We start from the raw sequence: 23,752 nt of genomic DNA on the forward strand, positions 1-23,752 counted from the left end.
AGATGTGCTTTCATCACATTTTGTCTTTACAATATTAAATGCATACTTGACACATCTTACTGTAAATACACCTCAGTTGTAGAAGGCGCTCCCCAGAAAACTAGCATCTGCACTGCAGCATTTTCAGCACCAGATGAAGACCTCCACCCAGGGCTTTTCAATTGTCAATTTGCAACTTTTCTTTTCTTTTCTTTTCTTTTTTTAGCGCTTTTAAGATCTTCAGAACTGTTGCCTCCGCACCCCCACTTTTTAGGTTGAAATCTGAATTTATTCTGTTGATGGTTTTATTCTGTTTTAGATTTCATTCTTAATTTTTATTATATATTATACCTTTTATATATGTATAAATCACCCAGAGAACCTTTTGCTATTGGGTGGCATATAAATACAGTAAATATGTAAAAAAAAAAAAAAAATACATACAATGCAATGTAATGTGTGAAGTGGCTTGTTGATTTATGTCCATATAGCCCAAACCTATGCAAGGCTGGCTTGGTTGAACTACATGGACTATTTATTATGCAAGAGTTTTCACAAAACATTTGAGCCTGAAAGTTTAAATCTTACCTCCCATACATGCAAACCAAGCACATATGGGATCATACTCCCAATCTTTTCAGCAAAAAAGGGAGGGTGCTTTTCAGAGTTTTCCTATATAACACTTCTTATATAAAAAGCTACTGATGAGAATATTTCCTATATATTAATTTGGAGCAGGGATTAGTGCAGTAATAATTAAAACAAACATAATTATACTTATCCCTTCCCCTCTGAAATTAGATTAATGATGGTGATATTTCCGCACCAAAGCATGCTTCAGACATCATTGCCTGTGTCAGGACTAAGCAGAGCTGGGAGCACACAGCAAAGGGGAAGAGGATTCATGGGTGGATGAGGGCGTTCATTTCTCCCCCCTCTCTTAATTCACATGGACAGATCTGAGAACTCCCACACAGAAAAGGAAACAGGGATACATTTCAGTGCTGTCAGAGAAATATAGGTGCACATTTTAATTTCCTTGAGAAATTACTCCATTCCAGTAAGCAAGCAGGGTGTGTTTGTGCCCTACTTTACTTTAAACAGAGGGGTCGTCTATTTAAAGGGTTGTCCAGTCCAAGGCCATTTCAAAGATAAATAAGAAGGAAGAGTAGTTGTTTTGAAATTGCCCAAACACATAGCTCAGTCGGTAGAGCATAAGACTCTTAATCTCAGGATCATGGGTTTGAGCCCCACGTTGGCCAAAAGATTCCTGCATTGCATAGATGGACCTCATGGTCCCTTCCAACTCTGCAAGTTTATGATTATGTGATTCTAATAGCCCTGGACAGGAGCCAACACACAAGTCAATGGGTAACAATCTCCCTACCATGACACTCTCTCTCTCTCTCTCTCTCTCTCTCTCTCTCATGGGGGTGAGGCTGGTAAATTGCAATGTCTGCTGACAATACAGTGGTACCTCAGGTTACATACACTTCAGGTTACAGATGCTTCAGGTTACAGACTCCGCTAACCCAGAAATAGTGCTTCAGGTTAAGAACTTTGCTTCAGGATGAGAACAGAAATCGTGCTCTGGTGGCGCGGCGGCAGCAGGAGGCCCCATTAGCTAAAGTGGTGCTTCAGGTTAAGAACAGTTTCAGGTTAAGTATGGACCTCTGGAACAAATTAAGTACTTAACCTGAGGTACCACTGTATATGTTCAAAATGTTCAAAGTTACCCCAAACATCATCAAGCCACCTTTCTTGTTAAGAAGAGCACAGATATCGACTGAGTACAGTCGTGGATTTTCTGGCAGGGTGAAAGCTTCCTGTGCTGGCCCACAATGAAGTTTACTTTTGGTGCAACAATGCATGACAATCTATTAAAGGCTCCGATGATCACATTATACACCCAGTATAAAAGTTACCTCCCTGCCCCCCCCCCATACTTGTGCTATGTGAAATCAAGTATATAGAACCACAGATCATTTTCAATTGTTGCATCACTGAAATAATAAAGATGGATGGTTGGGCTTTTTAATGAATTTTTTATTGTTCGTTCATCCTCCCTAAATGTGGATTAATTACTTGGTTTATTTACAGTACATTAGGAAATTTGAAGGACCGTCAAGCACTCAGGGTCATTTGCTAGGATGTGCTTTTTCCTCCTCCAAAGCTGGAGGTCACTCCTGCTTCTTAAAATATATATACATAAGTCTTATACAGATGCCACTTGCATAAAAGACAAAGGAACTGCAAAGTCCAACTGAATGTCTTTACAGAATCATAGAATTGGAGAGTTGGAAGAGATTAAAGGGTAATGGAGTCCAACCCCCTGCAATGTAGGAATCTCAGCTAAAGCATCCATGACAGTTGCACGAGCAAATTCCATGATTTAGCTATGCACTCTGTGAAGAAGTACCATATTTTGCCTGCCCTGAATCTTCCAACGTTCAATTTTATTATATGTCCCTGTATTCTAATTAAAATAGCAGCCACCAGCAGTAGCACTTGTTTACTAGACCAGCTTCTTTGTCACTGCTGTACTCAGATGCTTCAAGGTAAGGGAGGAGGAGGGAAGCTACCATTGCCAGAGGGACAGGGGGAGGCAGGAACACTTTGCTGCCACTGCCGCTGCCACCAGGAAAGTCCACCACCTCTCGTGAGAGTCTGTTCCACTGTTGAACAGCTTACTGTCAAAAAAAAATTCTGAATGCTTAGTCGGAATCTCCTTTCTTGCAAATTGAAGCCATTGGTTCTAGATTCAGGTAGGTAACCATGTTGGTCTGACACAGTCAAAATAAATAAATAAAAATTAAAAAATTGTCTGGTAGCACCTTAGAGACCAAGTAAGTTTGTTCTGGGTACGTATAAGCTTTCGTGAGCTTTCAGGAGCAGAAGTGTGCGTGCACACAAAAGCTTATACGTACCCAGAACAAACTTACTTGGTCTCTAAGGTGCTACTAGACAATTTTTTATTTTTTATGAAGCCATTGGGTTTGAGTCCTACCCTCCAGAGCAGGATAATAAAAATAAAAATAAAAATTATTTATTATTTATACCCAGCCCATCCGGCTGAGTTTCCCTAGCTACTCTGGGCAGCTACCAACAGATATTAATAAAGATAATAAAACAGATAATAAAAAGCAATAAAACATTAGACATTAAAAACTTCCCTAAACAGGGCTGTCTTCAGTTGTCTTCTAAAAGTCAGATAGTTGTATATTTCCTTGACATCTGATGGAAGGGCGTTCCACGGGTCGGGCGCCACCACCGAGAAGGCCCTCTGCATGCTGTCTCCTCCATGTGACAGCCCTTGAGATATTTGAAGATGGCTATCATTTTTCTTCTCAGTCTCCTCCTTTCCAGGCTAAACATACCCAGCTACTTCAAGCATTCCTCGTAAGGCTTAGTTTCCAAACTCCTGATCATCTTGGTTGCCCTCCTCTGCACACATTCCAATTTGTCAGCATCCTTCTTAAATTGTGGTGCCCAGAACTGGACCCAGTATTACAGGTGTGGTCTGACCCAGGCAGAATAGAGTGGTACTATTACTTCCCTTGATCTGGACACTATACTTGATGCAGTATACTATACTTGATGCAGCCTAGAATAGCATTGGGGGTTTGGGGGAGGTGTTGGCTGCTGCATCACACTGTTGATTCATGTTAAGCTTGAGGGTCCACTAAGACCCCTAGATCCTTTTCACAGGTACTACTGGCAATCCAGGTGTCTCCCATATTATATTTGTGCAGCTGGTTCTTCCTGCCTAAGTGCAGAGCCTTACATTTGTCCCTATTGAAATTCATTTTGTTAGCTTAGGCCCCATTCTCCATTCTCCTAAGGGCATACTGAATCCTAATTCTGTCTTCTGCAGCATTAACTACCCCTCCCAGTTTGGTGTCATCTGCAAATTTGATGAACATCCCCATAATTCCTTCACCCAAGTTGTCTTAAGGTAAAGGTAAAGGTACCCCTGCCCGTACGGGCCAGTCGTGTCTGACTCTAGGGTTGTGCGCCCATCTCACTTAAGATGCCGGGGGCCAGCACTGTCCGGAGACACTTCCGGGTCACGTGGCCAGCGTGACAAAGCTGCAACTGGCGAGCCAGCGCAGCACACGGAAACGGCGTTTACCTTCCCGCCAGTAAGCGGTCCCTATTTATCTACTTGCACCCGGGGGTGCTTTCGAACTGCTAGGTTGGCAGGCGCTGGGACCGAGCAACGAGAGCGCACCCCGCCGCGGGGATTCGAACTGCCGACCTTTTGATCGGCAAGTCCTAGGCACTGAGGCTTTTACCCACAGCACCACCCGCGTCCCTCAATTTGTCTTATTTTGGTATAAATTGTTTCCACACTACATCTTTAGAAAGCAATGGTACCTACAGGAGCACTTGTGTTACTTAGGATGCCAGCAAAGATCTGTCCATCTCCAAGTTCCCTTGTCATCCAAAGTGCACCTGGTGACTACTGCCAAGATATGGGAGGTGCCCACTAGGCACACTTTCCAGAAACAACTGATGACATTTTTGTTTCCCAGCTAGATGAATTGGTCTCTGCCTTGGGTTTCTTCTTTGTATTGTTTTAAAATGCATTTGCTACTGTTTCCTGTGTTGCCTTTAGCTGTTTCGATTGTATTTTGCATATCACCTTAATACACATGTGGAAAACAATAAGCAATAAACAAATACAACTGATAGAGGGATATTTTTGGTCCTGGTGCCCTGATTTTTGAGAGCTTGTCTTGCCAGAAAAGTTCATCCGGTGCCTTTCTTTATGCCACTGTGGCATCTGATCGTGGACTTTTACTTTTCCCAACCTTTCCATTCACTCTGTTCCACTTTCTCTCCCATAAGGATAACCTCACTAATCTTATGTCCCAAAGCAGGGCATGCACATCTACATTATTCCTGCCATGTGCCTGTTAAGCTTTGGTGTGGAATCCTCCAGGGACGATTCCACAGACTCTCTAGCTTGTTCTCTTACTGAATAGCCTGGATGTTCTTAACACTGAACTGAAATGTAGCTTTCATGAAATGTACAATAATAGCTCCTTGATCTATTCATGGTGGAAATGGCGAGCAGTTTGCCATCTTTGACATGAGGTCCTTATACATATCTGAAGAATTTCAACACATCATATCTTTTCCCCAGGATGAAAACCCCAAGTCACAGATAGGATTAGCAGATCATTAGCCATCTTTATAAATATCTCATAAATTCTTCAATCTTACATCATATTTCTTCAATTGCAATGGTGAGCAATGAGTTAAATCTTCCTGAATGGAGCAGTGCATATGTTCAGTTACTTGTATACAGGATGGCAGTTTGGACACCTTTTTTGCGGGGGGGACGACTATTTCATGTTGGGGTCCTGCTATTTACATCCAAGGTCACTTGCCTTCTCACTTGCATCCCTTACTGGGGGTGGGGGGATCACGGGGCTAGGATCATAAGAAAATTATAAGTGACCTCTGTGAAGCCCACAAGCAATAACTCCCTCCTACTCATGTCCTGATATTGTTTGGAATTAGTCTCAGCAATGTCCACACAGAGAAACATCTCTGAACACATATATAGGTAGAAAGCATTTTTGCTATGACTGAACATTATCAGATGAGCACTATGAAGTTAGATTAGATGACCCTTGGGGTTCCTTCTAACTCTACAGTTCTATGATTCTAAGTCAGATATTATGCTGGAATAATAGTGCAAGGAAACATGGATGGTATTGCTTTCTTTCTCACGAGGAAGGTTAATACATGTATCTGTGAACAAATTTGTCCTGATATATCCACCAAACTATGTCATCTGCCCAGCTAAAGAGATTGATTGCATATAGGTTAACTACTAAATAGCAAAGGACAGTGAAAAGTTGTCTTAAGAAATGGGAAACACTGAATAAAATTTGTAGCCACATCTCAGACTCCCATTCCGCAGAGAAGAATCGGGAAAGGATGCTTGCAAATTTCATTTCAAATGCTCTCAGATTTTCTAGCTGTCAAGGGAGAAAACGCAGTTGGGAATTGTCGGATCGATAAACTGCCTTGTCAGAAGGTCCAATCACCTAAAGACCATGAAATTATCTTCCCCAAATGCTGTAATCAACTCTACTATGCAATTAGGTGAAAACACATTCTGCCACAGGAATGGGTAACATTAGGATTACAGACATAGGTTGTAGTCCGTTCATCTTAGAGTTAGCCACATTCAAGTCAAAGAGAGTTACTTCTATTGAAGACATGTGCAGGGTTACATTGCAAAAGCAGCTGGGATCCCAAAAATATACATCTTAGGTGTCAAAAGGCTTGGTAAAGAGGTGTGTCTTCAGCATTTGCTGTAAGCTGTATAATGAAGAACCCAGGTATACCTCTGTGGGGTGCTCCACAATTTAGGGCTGACATAGAGAATTATCTCTCTCAACCCACCTCCAGCCGGAGTTTATGAGGGAAGTTAAGCAACCAAGAGGGCCCCCCTCTGCTAATCTTAACACCTGATTGGGTCTGTAGGAAAGGAGGTGGCCTTTCAGGTATTGGGGGCTGAGTCATTCAGGGCTTTGAAAACTAATGTGAGCACCTTGAATTGAATGGCTCTGATTACTCAGTTCCACATCTCATTCAATCCTACTTTAGCTGATAATACATTTTCTTTGTGGTTTCAATTTACTAGATGGGCCCACCAAAACATTCAAGAGAGCTCCATCTCCTGGTATATCTTGCTCTTTTTAGAGTTTAAGAATCTTTTGAGCAATTGTATTTCCAAGTGATATCTAGCCTCGTGTTGCGAGGCCCCGTGACCACCCCATTCCCTAAGGTGTAAATAACTAGACAACCTGCAGCATATTGGTTTTGGGATCAAATAAGGCCACAATTTCATTGGCTACGGATGTGAAGGTTTGGCCATAGGCACTGAGGCAACAGCGCATGTCACTCCCACCGGTCTCCTGGGAGTGTTTCTAAGGGTGAAGCCAGTGTCAAATCGGGGTGTCCCCCAAGCGGTCCCTGATGGAGGAATGGTATGGCCCTAGCCCCCATCTCGGCACTGGACAGAAGCCACTCCCCCGGATCCTTTTAACAGGATACTCTTACCCATGGGGGGGGAGCAGGCGGAGGCTACAACCTCCCCTCCAACCAAGACTAGGCTTACCTAGTGCCTATCCGCCTTACAAAGTTGTGGTGATTGCTATGAGGTAGGCAAGAACCCAAATGGTGGACCCAATTTGCCAGATGGGAAAAATTCCTGCCTGGCCCCTAAATCCAGTGACCGACATAGTCCATAGCAAGGTTGTACCATGCACAAAAAACAACAACAACTCTAATCTGAGGGATGGTTGGTTGGAGAACCAGCACTGTGAGAGAGAAGCTAAAAGGCCCTTCAGGCCAGGCATTTATCCTTGCCCTGGGTGTGGTGCCAAGCACCACTACTGGTCAGTTGGCACCATGCCTGGAGACCCCCCCCAAAAAAATTCTGCCACCATTGGCCAATTCAGCAGCAGGAGGACGATCTGGCCTGCAATAGACCAGTTCACAGGGGAGACCCGGGGCCCATCCGCAAAAACGCCTGCCCAAGGGAGAATAGATTTAACCCACATGGTCAGTATCCTTGACTCGGACACCTTGAAGAAATGTCCAAAACATACTGGGCCCCATCTTAAGTAAGTCCTTAATTTGTAGATAGTGCAGACAGCCTTGAAAACAGCCCTTCCTTTTAGTCATAGAAGAGAGACAAAACAAGAGCTGTGCAACTCACTTCACATAGTAAATAATTTTGTAGCACTTCTTATTACCCTGTAATTTTATAGCTCCTAAGTTTATTGGATACATAATGGGCAGATGTGTGCTGTCATTAAAGAGCTTTTAGGAAATGCTGCAATAAAGGTACTCAGCAGATAATAAAATGGAAGCTGAAGCCCTCTGTTTACCACCACATAACCAACAGCAGATGCATTGCCCTTCGTAAGCAGCACCCAGCAAAGTAGATAATGAAGAACAGTTGGTGCCAAGGTTAAGCAGGGAGATTCAAGCAAAGATAGACCCTGTGTAAGTTTGGCAAACTATACAGGCTTCATAATTTACTCATTCCAAGGATTCAAATGCCAGTAATCTAGAATCATTTGCAGACTTTCTAATCAACAAATTGAAGGCTTGCCTGGTTAACTGACTCACTTTTATCTGGTTATAGGTAGGTAGCCGTGTTGGTCTGAAGAAGTGTGCATGCACATGAAAGCTCATACCAATAACAAACTTAGGTGCTACTGGAAGGATTTTTTTAATTTTGTTTCACTTTTAACTGGAAATCAAATAATCTGCTGATGATATTTATTGTTACATGGTCATGTGTACTTGAACAAGAATAATGTGCAATGAGTTATCAGGAAGCCTGCAATAGCCTTACATGATCTAGTTAGGTGGCCTAAAAACGAGTCAAGTAGGCATGCTTTGAGGATGGGCTCAGGGCTGGGACTGGGCAAAGACATAAGCAGGAAACATTACTGCTCAAAAGGTTTTCGGGGCTCTGGAGAAGTTCCTATGCCAGCTGCTGGTCTATGCATCCAATCTAGCTAGGAGGAAGTCATCAGTGCAACTGGGGGCCCCCATTTTAGACACTTTACTACATTCAGCTTGTAACTTGCATGGGAATTACATTCCAGGGATTGTGCATACAGCCCAAATCCTGTATAGTTAGAGCAAACCTGGAACTGCCCCCACACGTCCATCCATACTTTTCTAAAGCTGGCACACTGAGTAGGCTTTGCCCCCACACCAATGCAAGATGGAGAGCTTAAAAGCTCTCCACCATGTGTGCATTTAATTTGTGTGATTTCAGTTGATCAGCTACCAAGCGCATAGCGCTGTGATCACATAAGTTAAATGTGCACAAGTTGCAAGTCTACTATACACAGCCACCTAGGAAAGCGTTTAGCATTGCAAGCATTGCAAGCAAGGGATTATTGGCAATTTACTGATTTGATTACAGAGAATTATATAAGCTCCCAGGGTCAGTTCTTTACACAGGCTTGCAGCAGGGTTTCTACCTGTCCTGTTCTAAAGGAAGTGGAGGGAAACTCTGGAAGCTGGGCAGTGCTTACCAGGACAGTGTACCAATAACTCTCTGTGCCTGAATACAACACAACACAGGTCCGCCCTTAGCTACCACTTGTATGGGAAAGGCCAGGGGTGTCCTGAACTGAGAAGCATGCTGCATGTTTGAGCTTCTTATTCTTCTCTTAGGCGCTATCCAGCAGCTGTGCCCTTTGCAGATATGTTACTCAGAATTGAGGGTAGAGGAAAACCGCGAAAAGCAGCCATGCAAAGGAGACAAGGACAAAGTTAATGCAAGCTGAAGAACCATGAAAGTGTTAATGGTCTGGCTTATATGTTCTATCCAGAGAACCATGACATTTTAATGACTAAAAAAAAAAGGTAGTGCTACAAATAAGTTCTGAGGCAACTGGAACTGACAGAGTGATGGCTCTGTGCTCCAAATTTGCCAGGGTTCTGCTGATATTGTTTTAATAATCCCAACTTGTCAGTGATTAGTTTCCAAAGAGGGGAAAGCTGGGGTCAAGCTTACTGGGACCTAAATCATTTGACCTGGAAGTCTGCCCTCTGATCTCAGATGTGTGGAAGCAGGGCTGTGCCAACACAGTGAGGTGACAATGAAGCTCTGCACATACTCTGGGCTGGATCTGAATGAAGTGGTAGAATTTACTGTCAATGCAATGCTGGTCAATGCAAGTCCATGACTTTTTAACGCTCTATTAGATTAGAAAAGCAACTCCCTGTGAGTAGAAAAACAGTGAAGCAAAGCGTGAGCTAGGCTATGACATTTCTTCTTGAAATACTTGCAATACATTGTTGCTTTTCTTCATGCAATGTATTTGCCTCCTCTCAATTCTGCTGCATGGGTAGACTGGGCCTTGGAGGCATTTTCATATTTACTACCACATCCTGTGTGCCACAGCTATATCCCTACACTGAAAGCAGGTTGTGGGGCAGTGCCCTGCATCCAGTTAATCCTTGCACCTTGCTTATTTGATAGAATCAAAATATCTTCACAAAGGGGAGCTGTGGTTGGGATGTACAGAGTATTAACTTCAATTTGCTTTGTTCAACTAATGGTACATCAAGACAGCAAAAGACATCTATGTTGCAAGGCCAGTGAATTCTCCATCATACATAACATGTATGATTAAAACTTTCTTCCCTCTACCACTCTAATTAATCAATTGCTGCTTGTAGGCTTAGCTGAAAAGCCTGGAAATGTATTTCAGGTGAAGTGTCTGACAGAGATTGCTTCCAAGCATCCCAAGGCTTCAGTACCCCATCTGTTAGATTTTCATTAATATTATGTCTCATCTATTGCCCCAAAGAAGAGCATTTGGCTATAGCACATGTATGCACAAAGTCCCACATTTAGTCCCCAGTATCTCCAGGAGGGACTGGGAATCTCCTTTGTATGAAATCCTGCCCATCAGTATAGACACTACACAGCCAGATGGACCAACAGCCTAACTCAGTGTACTACAGCTTCCTATGTTGCTATGCCTCTTCTAATCCAGAATGTGGCAGGGAGACTGGGAGTAGCCACCAGAACCATATAACATCGATCCTAAAGAATCTACATTGGCTCACTGTTTCTAAGCACAATTGTAAGTGTTGCTGCTGACCTTTAAAGCCCTAAACGGCCTCGGCCCAATATACCTGAAGGAGCGTCTCCACCCCCATCGTCCAGCCCAGACACTGAGGTCCAGCTCTGAGGGCCTTCTGGTGGTTCCCTCACTGTGAGAAGTTACAGGGAACCAGGCAGTGGACCTTTTCAGTAGTGGTGCCCACCCTGTGGAACGCCCTCCCATCAGATGTCAAGGAAATAAACATCTAACTGACTTTTAGAAGACACCTGAAGGCAGCCCTGTATAGGGAAGTTTTTAATATTTGTGTTTTAATTTGTTGGAAGCTGCCCGGTCAGATGGGTGGTGTATAAATAATACAATTATTATTAATAATAATAATTAAAATTCTTTCCCAACCTGTCTACAAATCTATACTTCTTCCCTGCCCTCTTTGACTCTATTTCTTTTCAAACATTTCTGAATTCTTTCAGAATGTGTGTCATGGAAGCAAACTAATTTACTTAATTTGATGCATTCCGATCACAGATCTTTAAATTTCTTGGCCCAGAGTATTATACAATATATGCAATTCTGAGGGCAGGAATGGGCTTCTGAATCAGACAGTTCTGTCCTATCTGGTTGAGTTGTACTTATGCAACCCAAAAGGACTGAAAATTGCTTAAAATGGAAGGCTATTTTTGACACTCAGGAGAATGAACATGAAATGATGCAAGCAGTTCCAGCTCTGCCACAGCCAAACTGGATTTTTGTGAAAGCCCAGAATGAGTTGTAACTATGTTATAAATTCCTATCAGCAGATGTAGTGACACTATATCCAATACGTAAGAAACTGACTCAACTCTGAATTTGCCAAGATCTTTCCATTAGCCTGTCAAATTTCACCATTTCAATGTATCTTTATGAAACGACAAGTCTTAAGTTATTCTTCCCTAACCTAATGTCCTCAATATGTCAGGGGTGGTGGGAATCCTAGCCCAAAACATCTGCAGGGCAAGAAGCTGGAGCCGGCTTTGGTGAAACAAAACATGCTCAACCCAACTGATATAAAGGAGAAGAATGCAAAACGGTCTGGATGCCAGCCAAGATATTGTTATGGATGCCCCTAAATTCCTGGGTGCCAAATCCCCCCTCCTAAATTTACTAGGTGTGGTTTTTTCCTGACCAAGGAATCTTCCAGCAGATAAGCCATTAAGAAACAAAGGCTGGAGCTTAGCAAAGCAGGGGCTGTGCCAGCCACAAATGGGGAATAGTTAGCAAAGACAATATGAGAGCTGGGAGGGGAATGTTTCAGAATCACTGTGGGCCTGAAGTAAGCAAATGGGGGGTGTCTCAGTTTTGCAAGAGCATAATATGAGCAGGGAGGGAAAATCCTCTCCAGTCTGGAAGCGGCAAGCAGGAGGGAGAGATGCAGAGGCATGGCTGACGTCTCATTAAAATCTGAGACGATCGCACCTATGGGAGATGCATGATACCCTCTTGGGGTGTAATGCTGGGATTCCCTTCCAACTAGAATCAGGTTGCATATAAGTGTAAATAAACCTTCCATCATGAAGACACCACAGTCTCCTCTGCACCTCATTCCCAAGAGGAAACACAGAGCCCGGGTTAAAGTGTGCCTGTAACCCCTGGAATCTCACACCGCTCATGGAGACTGGGGTGGCGTGTAACAATATGTTGCATTTCCTTCAAAATTGGCATTTCCGGCATCAACAAATCCATTGCCAATATAATGAAACTGATTTGAATATGGTGCACGTTCCGTGCTTCAGTCAGGGCTATGCTTGGTTCTTGTTTCCAGAAAAGCCTGCAGACTGTGAGAAGGTGGCTTCACATCCGTGCAGAAAACACACATCATCTCCATAATCCAGATCTTTCCGTCTGCAGAGCACCTTCATTAGCTCAGCCGCCACAGCTATTGCGCTCACCTATCGCTGCAGCTGCTGTCAGACTCTCAAGCAAATGAGAAGCCGATAGACACAGACAATGCTAATTGCTCCCTAAAACTAAGCAGAACTTTTAATGCCACTGTGACTCCATCTGTCCTTATTCCACTACCAGCCCTCTCTTTGCACTCCCTGTCATCTGTGGAGCATCTCACTCACCCTTGTTTGCCTTAATGAAACTGACGCAACATTGTATGCCAATAAAGCCTTATTGCTTGTGCATTAGGACCTATTATTATCATTTTTTATTATTAGTAATTGTATTTATTTATACCCCACGTTTTCCCCTGACAGAGACTCAAGGTAAGAACAACAAGGGGGGGATTAAAAAAATTAAACATTGATAGGATTAAATCTCTCTCTCTCCCTCTCTCTCCCTCTCTCTTCTCTCTTCTCTCTCTCTCTCTCTGGACTATTAAAACCATATCAATAACTGCAATGAAAACAACATAGCACCAGCCCTTTCATTAAAAGCAGTCAGCTCCCGAAAGCTTGTTGGAACAGGAAGGTCTTCCTTTGCCAGCAGGACAACAAGGAGAGAGCTAGTCTTGCTTCTCTAGGGAGGGAGTTTTAGAGTCTGGGAGCAGCTATCAAGAAGACCCTTTCCTGCATCCTCACCAAGCATACCTGTGAGGGTGGCGGGATCGAGAGAAGGGCCTCTTCTGAAAATGTCAAAACCCAGGCAGGTTCGTATGAGAGGATTTTTGGGGGGGTTACCTTTGCTGTGTTAAATGTGCATTCTGTAGCTGACTTCCTCTGTAATGCTTTATTTTTCAATCTTTAAAATAATATTTTTGTTTCCTGTTAATTATGTTGTTTTGAATGTATACTTCATATTTTATTCTGGATTGTTTTATTTGATGTTTTAATGTAGGCTGGAAACCACTTTGAGATATTAGAACTACTAATAATAATAATCATAATGTCTTTCAAATAGCTTTAACCTAAACCATATAGAGCTTTATATGTCATAACCAGCACTTGGGGCAAGGGGAGGAGAGAGTGGTGTAACTGTTAGCAAAACAGGCATCCATTCTCTGACACACAATTCTGAACATCCAGCCCCGTCACTACAAAAACATGAATTCTCCAACAGTCTTTGATGGTACATTTGTCTTTTTTGGGAAATAATGAGCCATGTTCCAAGCTAGGGACACACTGGGGCCTTGGGGTATATGTGTATCAAGCAAGACAGATGTTTCACAAGGCAGGGTTTCTTTTACTAATTACTCAGTTTAGGTCTAGTTCTCATGGACAATTAGGCAAATTCATTTCAGGGGCAGGTTCATGCCTAACACCACAGTCACTAACAGCAAACTTGGGTAGTGGGGAGCACCAACAGAAATGGAGCCCAAACAGGGCTGCTATTAAATAAGGAAGAGGCAAAGGCATGTGTTTGGGGTTTCTGTAAGGGGAGGGCCCTGAAATTTGCAGAAGTACTAAACAAACATCTCTAAAATGTAAGGGAGCCAAAAAGTCCTCCAAAACAGCCCAGAAGGGTTTGAACATGCTCAGTTGGAAACGAAAAACAGAAAACCAGGGAGGGGAGCTGCTTCCAGCTTATAATATTCTAGTGAAGGACATGGATGCTGTTTAACTGGAACCCTGAACAGAAGCAGTTGTGCTGTGAAGTGAGGAGGATACCCTGCAACATCTTGCTGCCCATTATTCATTTTATTATTATTACTTATTGAATTTGTTAGTCGCTTTCTCTTGCCCAGGGCAACCCAAAAGCAACTTGCAGCCAAACAGACACAACCCCCCCCCACAAACTTAGTTAACTTAGTTAAAACTTAGTTAGTTTTAACTAAGAGAGAGAGAAAGAAACACATTAAAAACATCCCACCCTGTTCTAAAAGGCCACAGATAGTTAAAGGCCAAAGGCCTGCTTATAGGGGAAAGTTTATATATGATGGTGCCAGGCGAACGTCCCTGGGGAGAGCATTCCACAAATGGGGAGCCACCGCAGAAAAGGCCTGTTCTCATGTTGCCACCCTCCAGACGTCTTATGTAGGCAGCGCACGAAGAAGGGCCTCAGATGATGACACAGGGTCCAGGTTGATTCATATCAACTTGCAGCATAGAATCTCACGCACAGATACAGTACATGCAGGGTGCATATGAAGCAATTTAATGTCACACTGTTACAAATGGTCCATCACCATTTTGGCCAGCCATCAAAGCACACCCTTGTCGTGGTTGGACCATTATTTTGGTGAAGTTTGGACTGGTGGTGTCAATTCCCTCCTGCAAGAGTGGTGGGCCTGTTCAGGTGGCCCATCCTTGGAAAGTGAGGGAGGCTGATAGGTTTCTGGAACTAACTTAACGTTAGTTCTGCCTAATGATAATCAGTCCTCCTGTGTGGCAGCACTGAACACCCTGCTCATATTAGGAAGGCAATTTCAGTGTATTGCTCTCAGATGCTGCTTAAAACCCTTTTTTGTTTTGGCAGGTCTACCCTGTATGTATGTAAATGTTCTTTAACATGTATCTCTACAGCAGCCTGCATGTCCACACAGTTCTGGCAAGCCATAGTTTGGCTTACTGTGATGTACAGTGGTGCCTCGCAAGACGAAATTAATTCGTTCCGCGAGTTTTTTCGTCTTGCGGTTTTTTTCGTCTTGCGAAGCACGGTGTCGGAAAAGCTTTGGAAAAGCTTCAAAAATCACCAAAGTCCTCAAAAACCTCAAAAAAGGCTACCACACCGAGTGCTATGAGTTGCTCCTCGAAGTCAAGTCGCAACTGTATTAATGGTTTTAAGAAAAAGGAAACAAACTTGCAAGAAGTTTCCGTCTTGCGAAGCAAGCCCATAGGGAAAATCGTCTTGCAAAGCAACTCAAAAAACCAAAACCTCTTTCGTTTTGCGAGTTTTCCGTCTTGCGAGGAATTCATCTTGCGAGGTACCACTGTACAAATGAGGCATAGCAGGACGTCAAGTAGAGACGGGTGAATCCATCTATATGTCCAGCCAGTGGTGCTTTCACATGTGTCTGCTCATAAATATGTTCCATCTTGTTTCTGAATACATCTGCAAATCTTTTTTTTAAAAAACGAACAGCTGTGGCAGTAGCCTATCGAAAGGTGAACTGAGGCAATCCACCACTTGTCAAAATTGTTCCTTCTTTCTTTCACGTGGTTTCAGAAGCATCCTTGCAGTAACTTGGATCAGAAGGACTAGGAATTTCCTTGGCTCCCAGAATCACACAACAGCCTCCTGAGCCAAAGACTCAAATGTTCCTATTCCTTGCTTCTCCACCCCATCCCCCCACCCCCACCCTGGCTATCAGTCTATACAAGAGAGAGAGAAGGAAAGACATACCTAGGAGATCCTCCCAATGGTTTGTAGCCAAGGCCTTGTGAGAGCATTTTAGATAAGATTCCACTTTATCTCTACTATAATATTACCAATAAATTTGCCTCAGAAAAAGGAAATGGGAGAATTTGTGCTACTACTTTGGTTTGGCTTTTAAGAAACCTCAAAAATAACACCTTCTCACTCAATTCATTCTGTGCACGGCATCAGGCACAAGACAAGGATGACAATAAATGGGACCGTCTGGAATTTGAACAGTGTATAGATCAAATGCCTTACATTTGCTCAGCTCCTTCTCATTTAGCCAAGAATGGATGTGTCTCTTGATTGTCTGCACCAGAAATAATTGTGTCTCATATATCCCCAGTCAGACGCCTTTAAGTGACCAGTGAGACAAGACCATGGGAAAATGGCCCTGTGACACCTGCTGTACCCAGGAAGATTCTGCTCACCTCTTAACTGATTCTCCTGTGGTACAGGTGAAAGTCAGTCCTCACTGATTATTGATTTGGATCTGACAGTCAAATGTTAGCACCGGAACAATACACAGAAAGGGACAAAATACGCTCTCTCTCTCTCTTTTTCTTTCATGTGCATGTAGCAAACCATGATCCTGCAAATACCATCATGGAACTGTTTATCATTGTCAATAGCATGGTGCCCTCCAGATATTGCAGAACCCCAATTCCCATCATCCCAGACATCCTGTGTTCGCTGGGATGGACTGGAGCCGTGAAACTCCCACAGTCCTTTTCCTTCAGAAGGTATCTATCAGAAGGATCATGAGAACTAGAGGTCATACATGCAATAGCTGGTAGACTTCATGCACACCCTGAATGTCCCACTACATGTGCAGGGCATACCACTGGAAAGGATCTTTAAAAGAATGGCTACGCATTGGAGGCTATAAGGGTTAGTCTGAACCACTGTTTTCATATGTGGCAGGGCTGTAGGGGAAAGTGCATTTGGGCTAAGTTAGTGTGCCACGTAGCATGGCTCAGTATAGCTCAGGACAGAAGTTCCCCTCTCTGGTTGCTGGACTTACCCCGCTCACATGTTCTCCCCCAGTAGCCAGTGCCAGTGCAGTCACAGATGAAGCGGTTCCAGCCATCTTTGCAAACCGCATTGTTCTTACAGGGATAGCTGTCGCACTGCTTGGTGTTGTGCCGACTGCAGGATGATTTGACCCCAGCAGCGTTCTGCTGTTCCGCCAGCTGCCGGATGTTCTTGCTCCGCCCATCGATGAAGAGATCTCGGATGCAGCCCACATAGCCATAGTTCAACATGGCTGTCCAGAGCTCAGTAGGGAGGACGAGGCCTGCCCGGTTTTCAGGCAGTCCGCCCAGATACATGTCCCCTTCCAGATCCAAGATCTCACTCTCCCCGCTAGCAGTGAAGGGTGTCCGTCTGCTGTTCACCGATATGGTGCCTGAAAGAAAGAGATAACGTCAGCCAGCAGCCACAGTTGTGGCACAAGTCAAGTTCCCGTGGCAGTTTGAATCCTGGTGAAAGGATGGGGTTTGGGCACAGGAGAGTGAAGATGTCAGCTGAGACAAAACACAACTGACACAGAAAACTTGTCCTGAAATGCTTTGCTGCCCTCTGCTAAGCCTGTCAGACAGCAGAGGCACAGAATAATAAAACTGATAGGTTGGAAGACAAATGAAGGACGTCCAACCCAATCCTCTGCAATGATGCAGGAACCTGAAATGGCTATTTTTGCACATAGCCTTGGAAGTCCTACATCAACAATCTGGCAGTCTGGTGCAGGAAGATTTGGGAGGAAGAGCAAGTGTTCTCTCTTAGGCTCATGCTGGAACTCAAGACAGTACACACCTTGATACGGTGCACAGTGCAGATCTCAAAGATTAATGTGAAGTAACTGCATCACAAAGCACTGGTGCACACCTGGCCCACAAATTTAAGCCCACTCATGTATACGAAAATAATGCATCCTGTAGTTTTTCAAATTACAGTGAGGGCAGAAAGAATACTAAGGAAGAGGGATCCATAGCTTGGTTAGAGACTATATTGATCTGTATGCTGAAGGTCCAGATTTCAGTTTCTGGAAACTCTAGGGATAGGGGAACTGAATTTCTGGTCTACAGACCAGCAGCAGCAGCACTGGATTGGGGTCTTCCCACCTTAGCTGCCACCCACCCGCTGACCTTTTTTCATGGGCATTACCATTTGGAGATTGCCCCATTGAAATGGATGGGACAAGCTTCTTCCTCTAAAGAGACCATAAAACTACAGGATCTCCTTCTATTAAAATCAGAGTAATATTGTTTAAAATCCCATCTACTTGAAGCAGGAAAATTCAGCACAAAAGTAGCTCTGTCCCACTAAAATCACCTGCACTTTGAAGTGCTGAACTATGGTTGGATTCTGCACTTTCTAAGCCACCCACAATACAGCATTATTGTCCCGTTGATTTCCATAGAAAATAGCAAAGCTTGTGAGCACACATGCTTCACATAAATGGGGCTTAATGAATACAATCATATAATCACTAACTGAACCCCATGTGGCTTACATCTGAGTAGACATGTATAGAATTGCACTACAAAATGTTCAGCTTGGGTTGGATTCTGCTTGTTCCTTTTATATTTCTAATGCTAAATGTTGCTACCCAGAGGCCAGATATCTGCCATATATGTAAGCAAGACTAAGAAGCAATGAATGCTGCTGATTGAATTTATCCTCGCAAGTTAATTAAATGCAAACCAACCTGCCCCACACAAAAATCAATTATTTGATTACTTATTTACATCCCCATAAAATGCTGGAATTTCTCAACAACAAGCACAGCTGTTGCAAACCTGCTAACCTTAAACTATAGTAGGGTTGAAGAAGAAAATACAAATTTCTCCTAGACCTCTGAGAATATTTTTCTGGGTAAAAAAATAATACCTAAGTAAACTAGAGAATTCTGTACTATCTACTGAAGGTACGTTGTTTTGAAAAAGCAGAAACATCAAATTCCAGCACCATTCATCCCACATCCAGTCTCCCTCTATATATGATTCCCAAATGCAGTGTGGATTTAAAAAACAAAAACTTGGAAGCTGGAATGACATAAGGGAGTACAAAAAATAGAATTTCCACAATGAATTTAACAGCAAATATTTAAATGTCTCGTAGTACATTTCAAGGAATTGAATGCCTGCCCTAGGAATTTGTAACATCCCTCCCACCCCCAGCTTTTTAACAATAACCTTTGTTATTGCTTTTCTCAAAATCCCAGGGGTGGATTTCATCTTAGAAGGAACCTTGACATTCTACCTGGATTTTGTTGCAAATTAAATCTGATGGCAGTATAAGGATTTCCAAAACTCTCTTGTGAAATTATACTAGATTTATTTATTCCCGCTTCCCTTGAGATTCCCCAGATGCTCCATGCTGGGGAAAACATGTGTTTGATTTGAATTTCACATTAGGAGGAACTTTGGTGGCAACTCTCGCCTGGCATAGTAGTGATGATGGCTAGGTTCAGAATTTCACGGTTCAGAAATTAGCACACCCCCAATGCTGAATATCCTGGCACCCCTTCCAAACTGGACTCAAACTCCTCTAAAGTTCAGCACAATTAGCAATCAGGTTTGACAATCTCTGGTCTCCCTGCCACACATCCTTCACTTCTGCACTCGGAAGAGGCTCTAGTGATGGAGTCATAGCAGCATCCCAGGTGCCAGGAATCAAAGGAATTGTCATGTCCAGGGTTACTGCCCTAGAAGGGGAATGGCTATGTATTGTTATCAGGCTGACCAGCCGGCAGTTCCCCAAATTTGCCTTTCATCCTTCCCGAAGGCAGAGACAGTATTTTTCAGTCTCTGGTCTCCAAGAATTCTCAAAGGTCAAAGACCAGTCTTTGACCCTGTTCTTCAACCATTGTAAAGGGTCTGTGTTTCTATAGTTGGGAGTGGACTATTTCCAGGAATTTTTTTCTACATACCTGATCTGCCATCTCTCTGAATATCAACGTGATACCATTCTCCATCATTAGCTTTCCTCTGAGTGGCCTTCACTTTGACCGTTCCAGAGCCCATGTCGAGAAGTAGGTAGAGGTTCCCATCCAAGAGTTCCACTGCAAAGAAGTCCACTTTGGTGTTCTTCTGGCTCCTGGAATCCTTCCTCTCCTGGGGCTTGCCGTGGGTAAAGAGTATAAGACCATTTGGCTCTGTGGTGCGGAAGTCAAAGGAGATGGACCCCATGCGCTTGGTGTTCCACTTAGGCAGGCTAATGTAGGCCTCAGGTGTCTCAAAATTGATGGGGTCCAGTGTGGCCACGTTCTCACACATGAACTTCACCTCCCCATAGATTTTCATTTTTGTGTCACCAATCCTCGCCAAGCGAGACAGCTCCAGACGGATGTCGTTATTCTTATAAACAACCTGTCAGGGACAAGGGAAAACACCATACATCAACCCAGGAGATAACCTACACTTTGGAAATACGCACCCAAAGAAGCTCTCCGGATTGGGGTGAGCCTGCATGGGATTCTAGGTTAGGACTATGTTTAGGAATAACACTCACTGGCATTGTATAGCATCCAGAGATCATGCAAGAACAAGAGGCAAAATTCAGAGAAGTTCAAGCGCTCAGTGGTGCTCCAGCTTCTTGGTTGTCCTTGAAGATGTCCAGTCTCAGAGCTTTACATCCCTTTTAAAAATGATTATTGAAGCTTTAACCCTATGTGCAAACTGACCCTTTCGTCTGTACTGGCGGTCTCAGTTCAATCACTCTCTCTAATAGCAAACTCACTTGGTGAGTGCTGATGGGATGCTAGCCATAACAGGCTCACTGAGAAACAATATGTCAGAAAGAAATGGTAGTTACTGCAGTCCCAGTCACAGCATCCCCACACCTGTGCAGTGTCTCCAGCTAATGTGCAATGAATAAACTCAAGTAGACAACAATTTGGGTCAAAAATGGCCACGACTTTATTGATTCCAGATGTACCGTATTTTTCGCTCCATTGGACGCACTCCCCCCCCCTTAAAAAGTAAGGGGAAATGTCTGTGCGTCTTATGGAGCGAAGCCAGCAAGAGCCGCTGCTGCCGACAAGCTCTGCGCAGCTCTCCCTTTAAAGCAAGAGCTGCGTAGAGTGTGTCTGCGGCTCTGGCTGGGTTTACAGGGAGGCGGGAGGAGGGACTGCCATCTGTACCTCCTTCCGGCTCATTGTAAAGCCAGCAAGAGCCGCGGCTGCTGAGCTGAGCCGGGAAGGAGGGAGGGAAGGGGATTCCGTTGGTCCCTCCCTCCTCCGTGGCTCGCTTTGAAGCAGGAAAGTGGGAGGGGAGCAGCTTACACTCGTGTAAGCAGCTCCTCTCCCACTTTCCTGCTTCAAAGCAACCACGGAGGAGGGGAGGAGGGACCCATGGATCCTCCTCACTGCTCGAGGCTGCAGCGGATTCCCTCCTCCCGGGCTCCCTTTGAAGCAGGAAAGTGGGAGGGGAGCAGCTTACACTCGTGTAAGCAGCTCCTCTCCCACTTTCCTGCTTCAAAGCAGAGGGAATCCCCTCCGTAGCTTGCTTTGAAGCAGGGTGCAGGAGTTCAGTGGGGAAAGAGGGCAGGAAATAGATGCCGGGCAGGAAGACTTTGACCACTGGAAAGTCCACCTCAGCCTCCTCAGATTTCCACTGAGACAGCCAGGCATGGCCATAAGAGCTGGAAACTTGCATGGGCTGTTTATTTAAAGACAAAAACATGCACTCATGTGAAAGAAATCCTCCCAGGTTCCTGGACACAACCCACACTTGATATTCACACAGGTTACATGGATGGCATTGGCAGCTGGAGGAGCAGCATGGTTAAAGAGCAAGTCCTGGTTTCAAGCTGAAGATCAGCTCTTTCCCCTCCCTCCCTTAATTCAGGATGCTACAGTTTACAGATGCTGTGTCTGCCTGCCCTTTCCCCTGAGCTGTAAAAGCACCTTCAATAGGGTGATGGGAGGTGACACAGTCATCTTCCAGATGTGCAAAGAACCACCCTCTTGACACTAAAAGTGACAGCAGGCCTCACGCCCAGATCTGAAGCATAAATGGGAACCTAGGAAGCTGCCTTATAAGGAGTTGGATCCACTACTCCATCTAGCTTAGTAATGTCAACACTGACTGGTAGCAGTTTGCCAGAGTTTCAGGCCTGGAGAAGCCGGGGATTGAACGTGTGGTGTTCTGCATGCAAAGCCACTGAGGTTACAGCTGTTCCCTTTAAAAACAAACTAAGATTGTAGTCCCCATGGTTCTGAAGAAAGGGCTAATTTAAACAGGAACAGAGGGACCTTCCCTGTACCACGTCAGGACCCCTGAGCCCATTGAGCTCAGTTTTGTCTTCACTGATGGGCAGAGGCTCACCTGGGTTTCAGGAGACACTCCCTCAGCCCTACCCGGAGAAGCTTTCAAGGACTGAACTTGGGATCTTCTCCATGCTCTCCCCATTGAGCTATGATAGCTCCCTCTCTTCTCCTCCCCTCTTCCTATGCAGGAGGCCTATCTCGGCTTGTCATTATAATGTATATATGTCAAGGGCTTTGAGATGCATATAAAATCAGGCTCAGCATTATTAACTGGACTTAGATAAGCCATTGTTCCCCTTCCTTCCCTCCTCTGAGGCTCGCTTTAAAGCAGCAAAGCGGACAGGAGCCACCCGCTTTGCTGCTTTAAATAGTTTAGTACAACATTTGATTCAGAATATTTTTTTTCATGTTTTCCTCCTCTAAAAACTAGGTGCGCCCTATGGTCAGGTGCGCCCTATGGAGCGAAAAATACGGTAGGTGGATTTTGCACTGGGAATATATCCAACTTCAGCCCCCGGCAGAGGGCTGAAATGTTTTCAGTGTTGTACCAAAGATTAAGGCATCCTCAAGATGCCAATCTACTGAGGTGGCCAGCCTAAGGCCGCCACTGGAAGCTCTGTGGCTGGCCTGCCCCATACTCAGCTTCTGGACAGAGTCTTCCACCCAGACCCCTTTAACAGGGTATCCTGAATACACCACTGGTTTGGTCCACCAGTTACTGTCAGTGCCCTGCCTACACTTTTAGAATTGCCACCTATGTTTTGAAGTGCTTTTCAATGTGGTGTTGGCCTGCTTGCTTCTGGTCCAGTGTGTTGTAATCCACTCTGGGATCAATACAGTGAAGGGTGGGCTTGTGAATATGATTAAGTAATCAATAAATATCAGCAGGCTCAGAGAAACCCCAAGGTTTGCAGAAGTACAATGAGTATTTCAGGGCAAAAATGGCCACCGGGGTGGGGTGGGGAACACACTTAAAAAACAGGCCAGTGAGGACAGGGCCGGTCCAAGACATTTTGGCACCTGAGGCAGACCCCAAAATAGTGCCCCCTTTCCCACCAGGGAAGAAAGGGTGAGGAAAGATCTACACCAGAAACAAGATTGAGAGCAGGACCTGCTGCCCCTGTGGATTCTGCCACCTGAGGGGTTGCCTCACCTTGCCTCATGGGTGGGCCCTGAGTGAAGACAGAGAATGTTAAGTGGCCGTGTTGCATGTCTGTGATGGGGGAAAGCAAAAAAATGGAGGTGGCAGGGGAATGAAATTGAATGTCCTAGAAGCAGGGATGTAAGGAGGCAGCAATTTCCTGTTTCCACCACAACTGGTGCTGTTTCTGTTCTGCTACATTTTGGCTTCTACAGTATTCATCTCGTTATCTGCTATGGCTGAAATGAACACAATTAATTATGTAATTGGTTACGTAATTAAATTCAGTGTATTTTAATAGAAGGGAAACATTTCCCCCCCCGCTCCTGCGCAAGAAAGAGTGAAAATAGTGTAATTATGCAATGTTGTGGGCTAAGATGGCCAATGATAGCAAATTGTGGTGATTTCTGCTCCCAATTCCATCAGAATTCTGCAGCATCCCTGCCTCAAAAA

The 23,752-nt window shown here is 44.2% G+C and overlaps 1 protein-coding gene and 1 long non-coding RNA gene across 26 annotated transcripts in view; one reads left to right on the plus strand and one right to left on the minus strand.

Annotated features, from left to right (window-relative positions):
* Nucleotides 1-13,243, plus strand: part of LOC308459258 — a 31,706-nt gene extending 18,463 nt beyond the window's left edge. The window contains exons 7-8 of one of the 2 annotated variants that reach the window (XR_013977946.1): nucleotides 13,004-13,044; nucleotides 13,077-13,243. This is a non-coding gene — a long non-coding RNA (uncharacterized lncRNA). The remainder of the gene's footprint in view (nucleotides 1-13,003; nucleotides 13,045-13,076) is intronic. The other variant, XR_013977948.1, reaches the window with a different exon arrangement.
* The window catches only part of NRXN3 (neurexin 3), a 1,227,884-nt gene that overhangs the window by 816,427 nt on the left and 387,705 nt on the right, over nucleotides 1-23,752 (minus strand). For all 24 annotated transcript variants that reach the window (XM_080973879.1, XM_080973871.1, XM_080973878.1 and 21 more), the window contains 2 exons: nucleotides 19,819-20,257; nucleotides 16,909-17,292 (listed from right to left, as the gene is read on the minus strand). In XM_080973879.1, coding sequence (XP_080830005.1) covers nucleotides 16,909-17,292; nucleotides 19,819-20,257 — 823 coding nt within the window. The remainder of the gene's footprint in view (nucleotides 1-16,908; nucleotides 17,293-19,818; nucleotides 20,258-23,752) is intronic.

This window comes from Podarcis pityusensis (genome assembly GCF_964106645.2).
Source record: "Podarcis pityusensis genome assembly, chromosome: 1".
Classification (NCBI taxonomy): Eukaryota; Metazoa; Chordata; class Lepidosauria; order Squamata; family Lacertidae; genus Podarcis; species Podarcis pityusensis.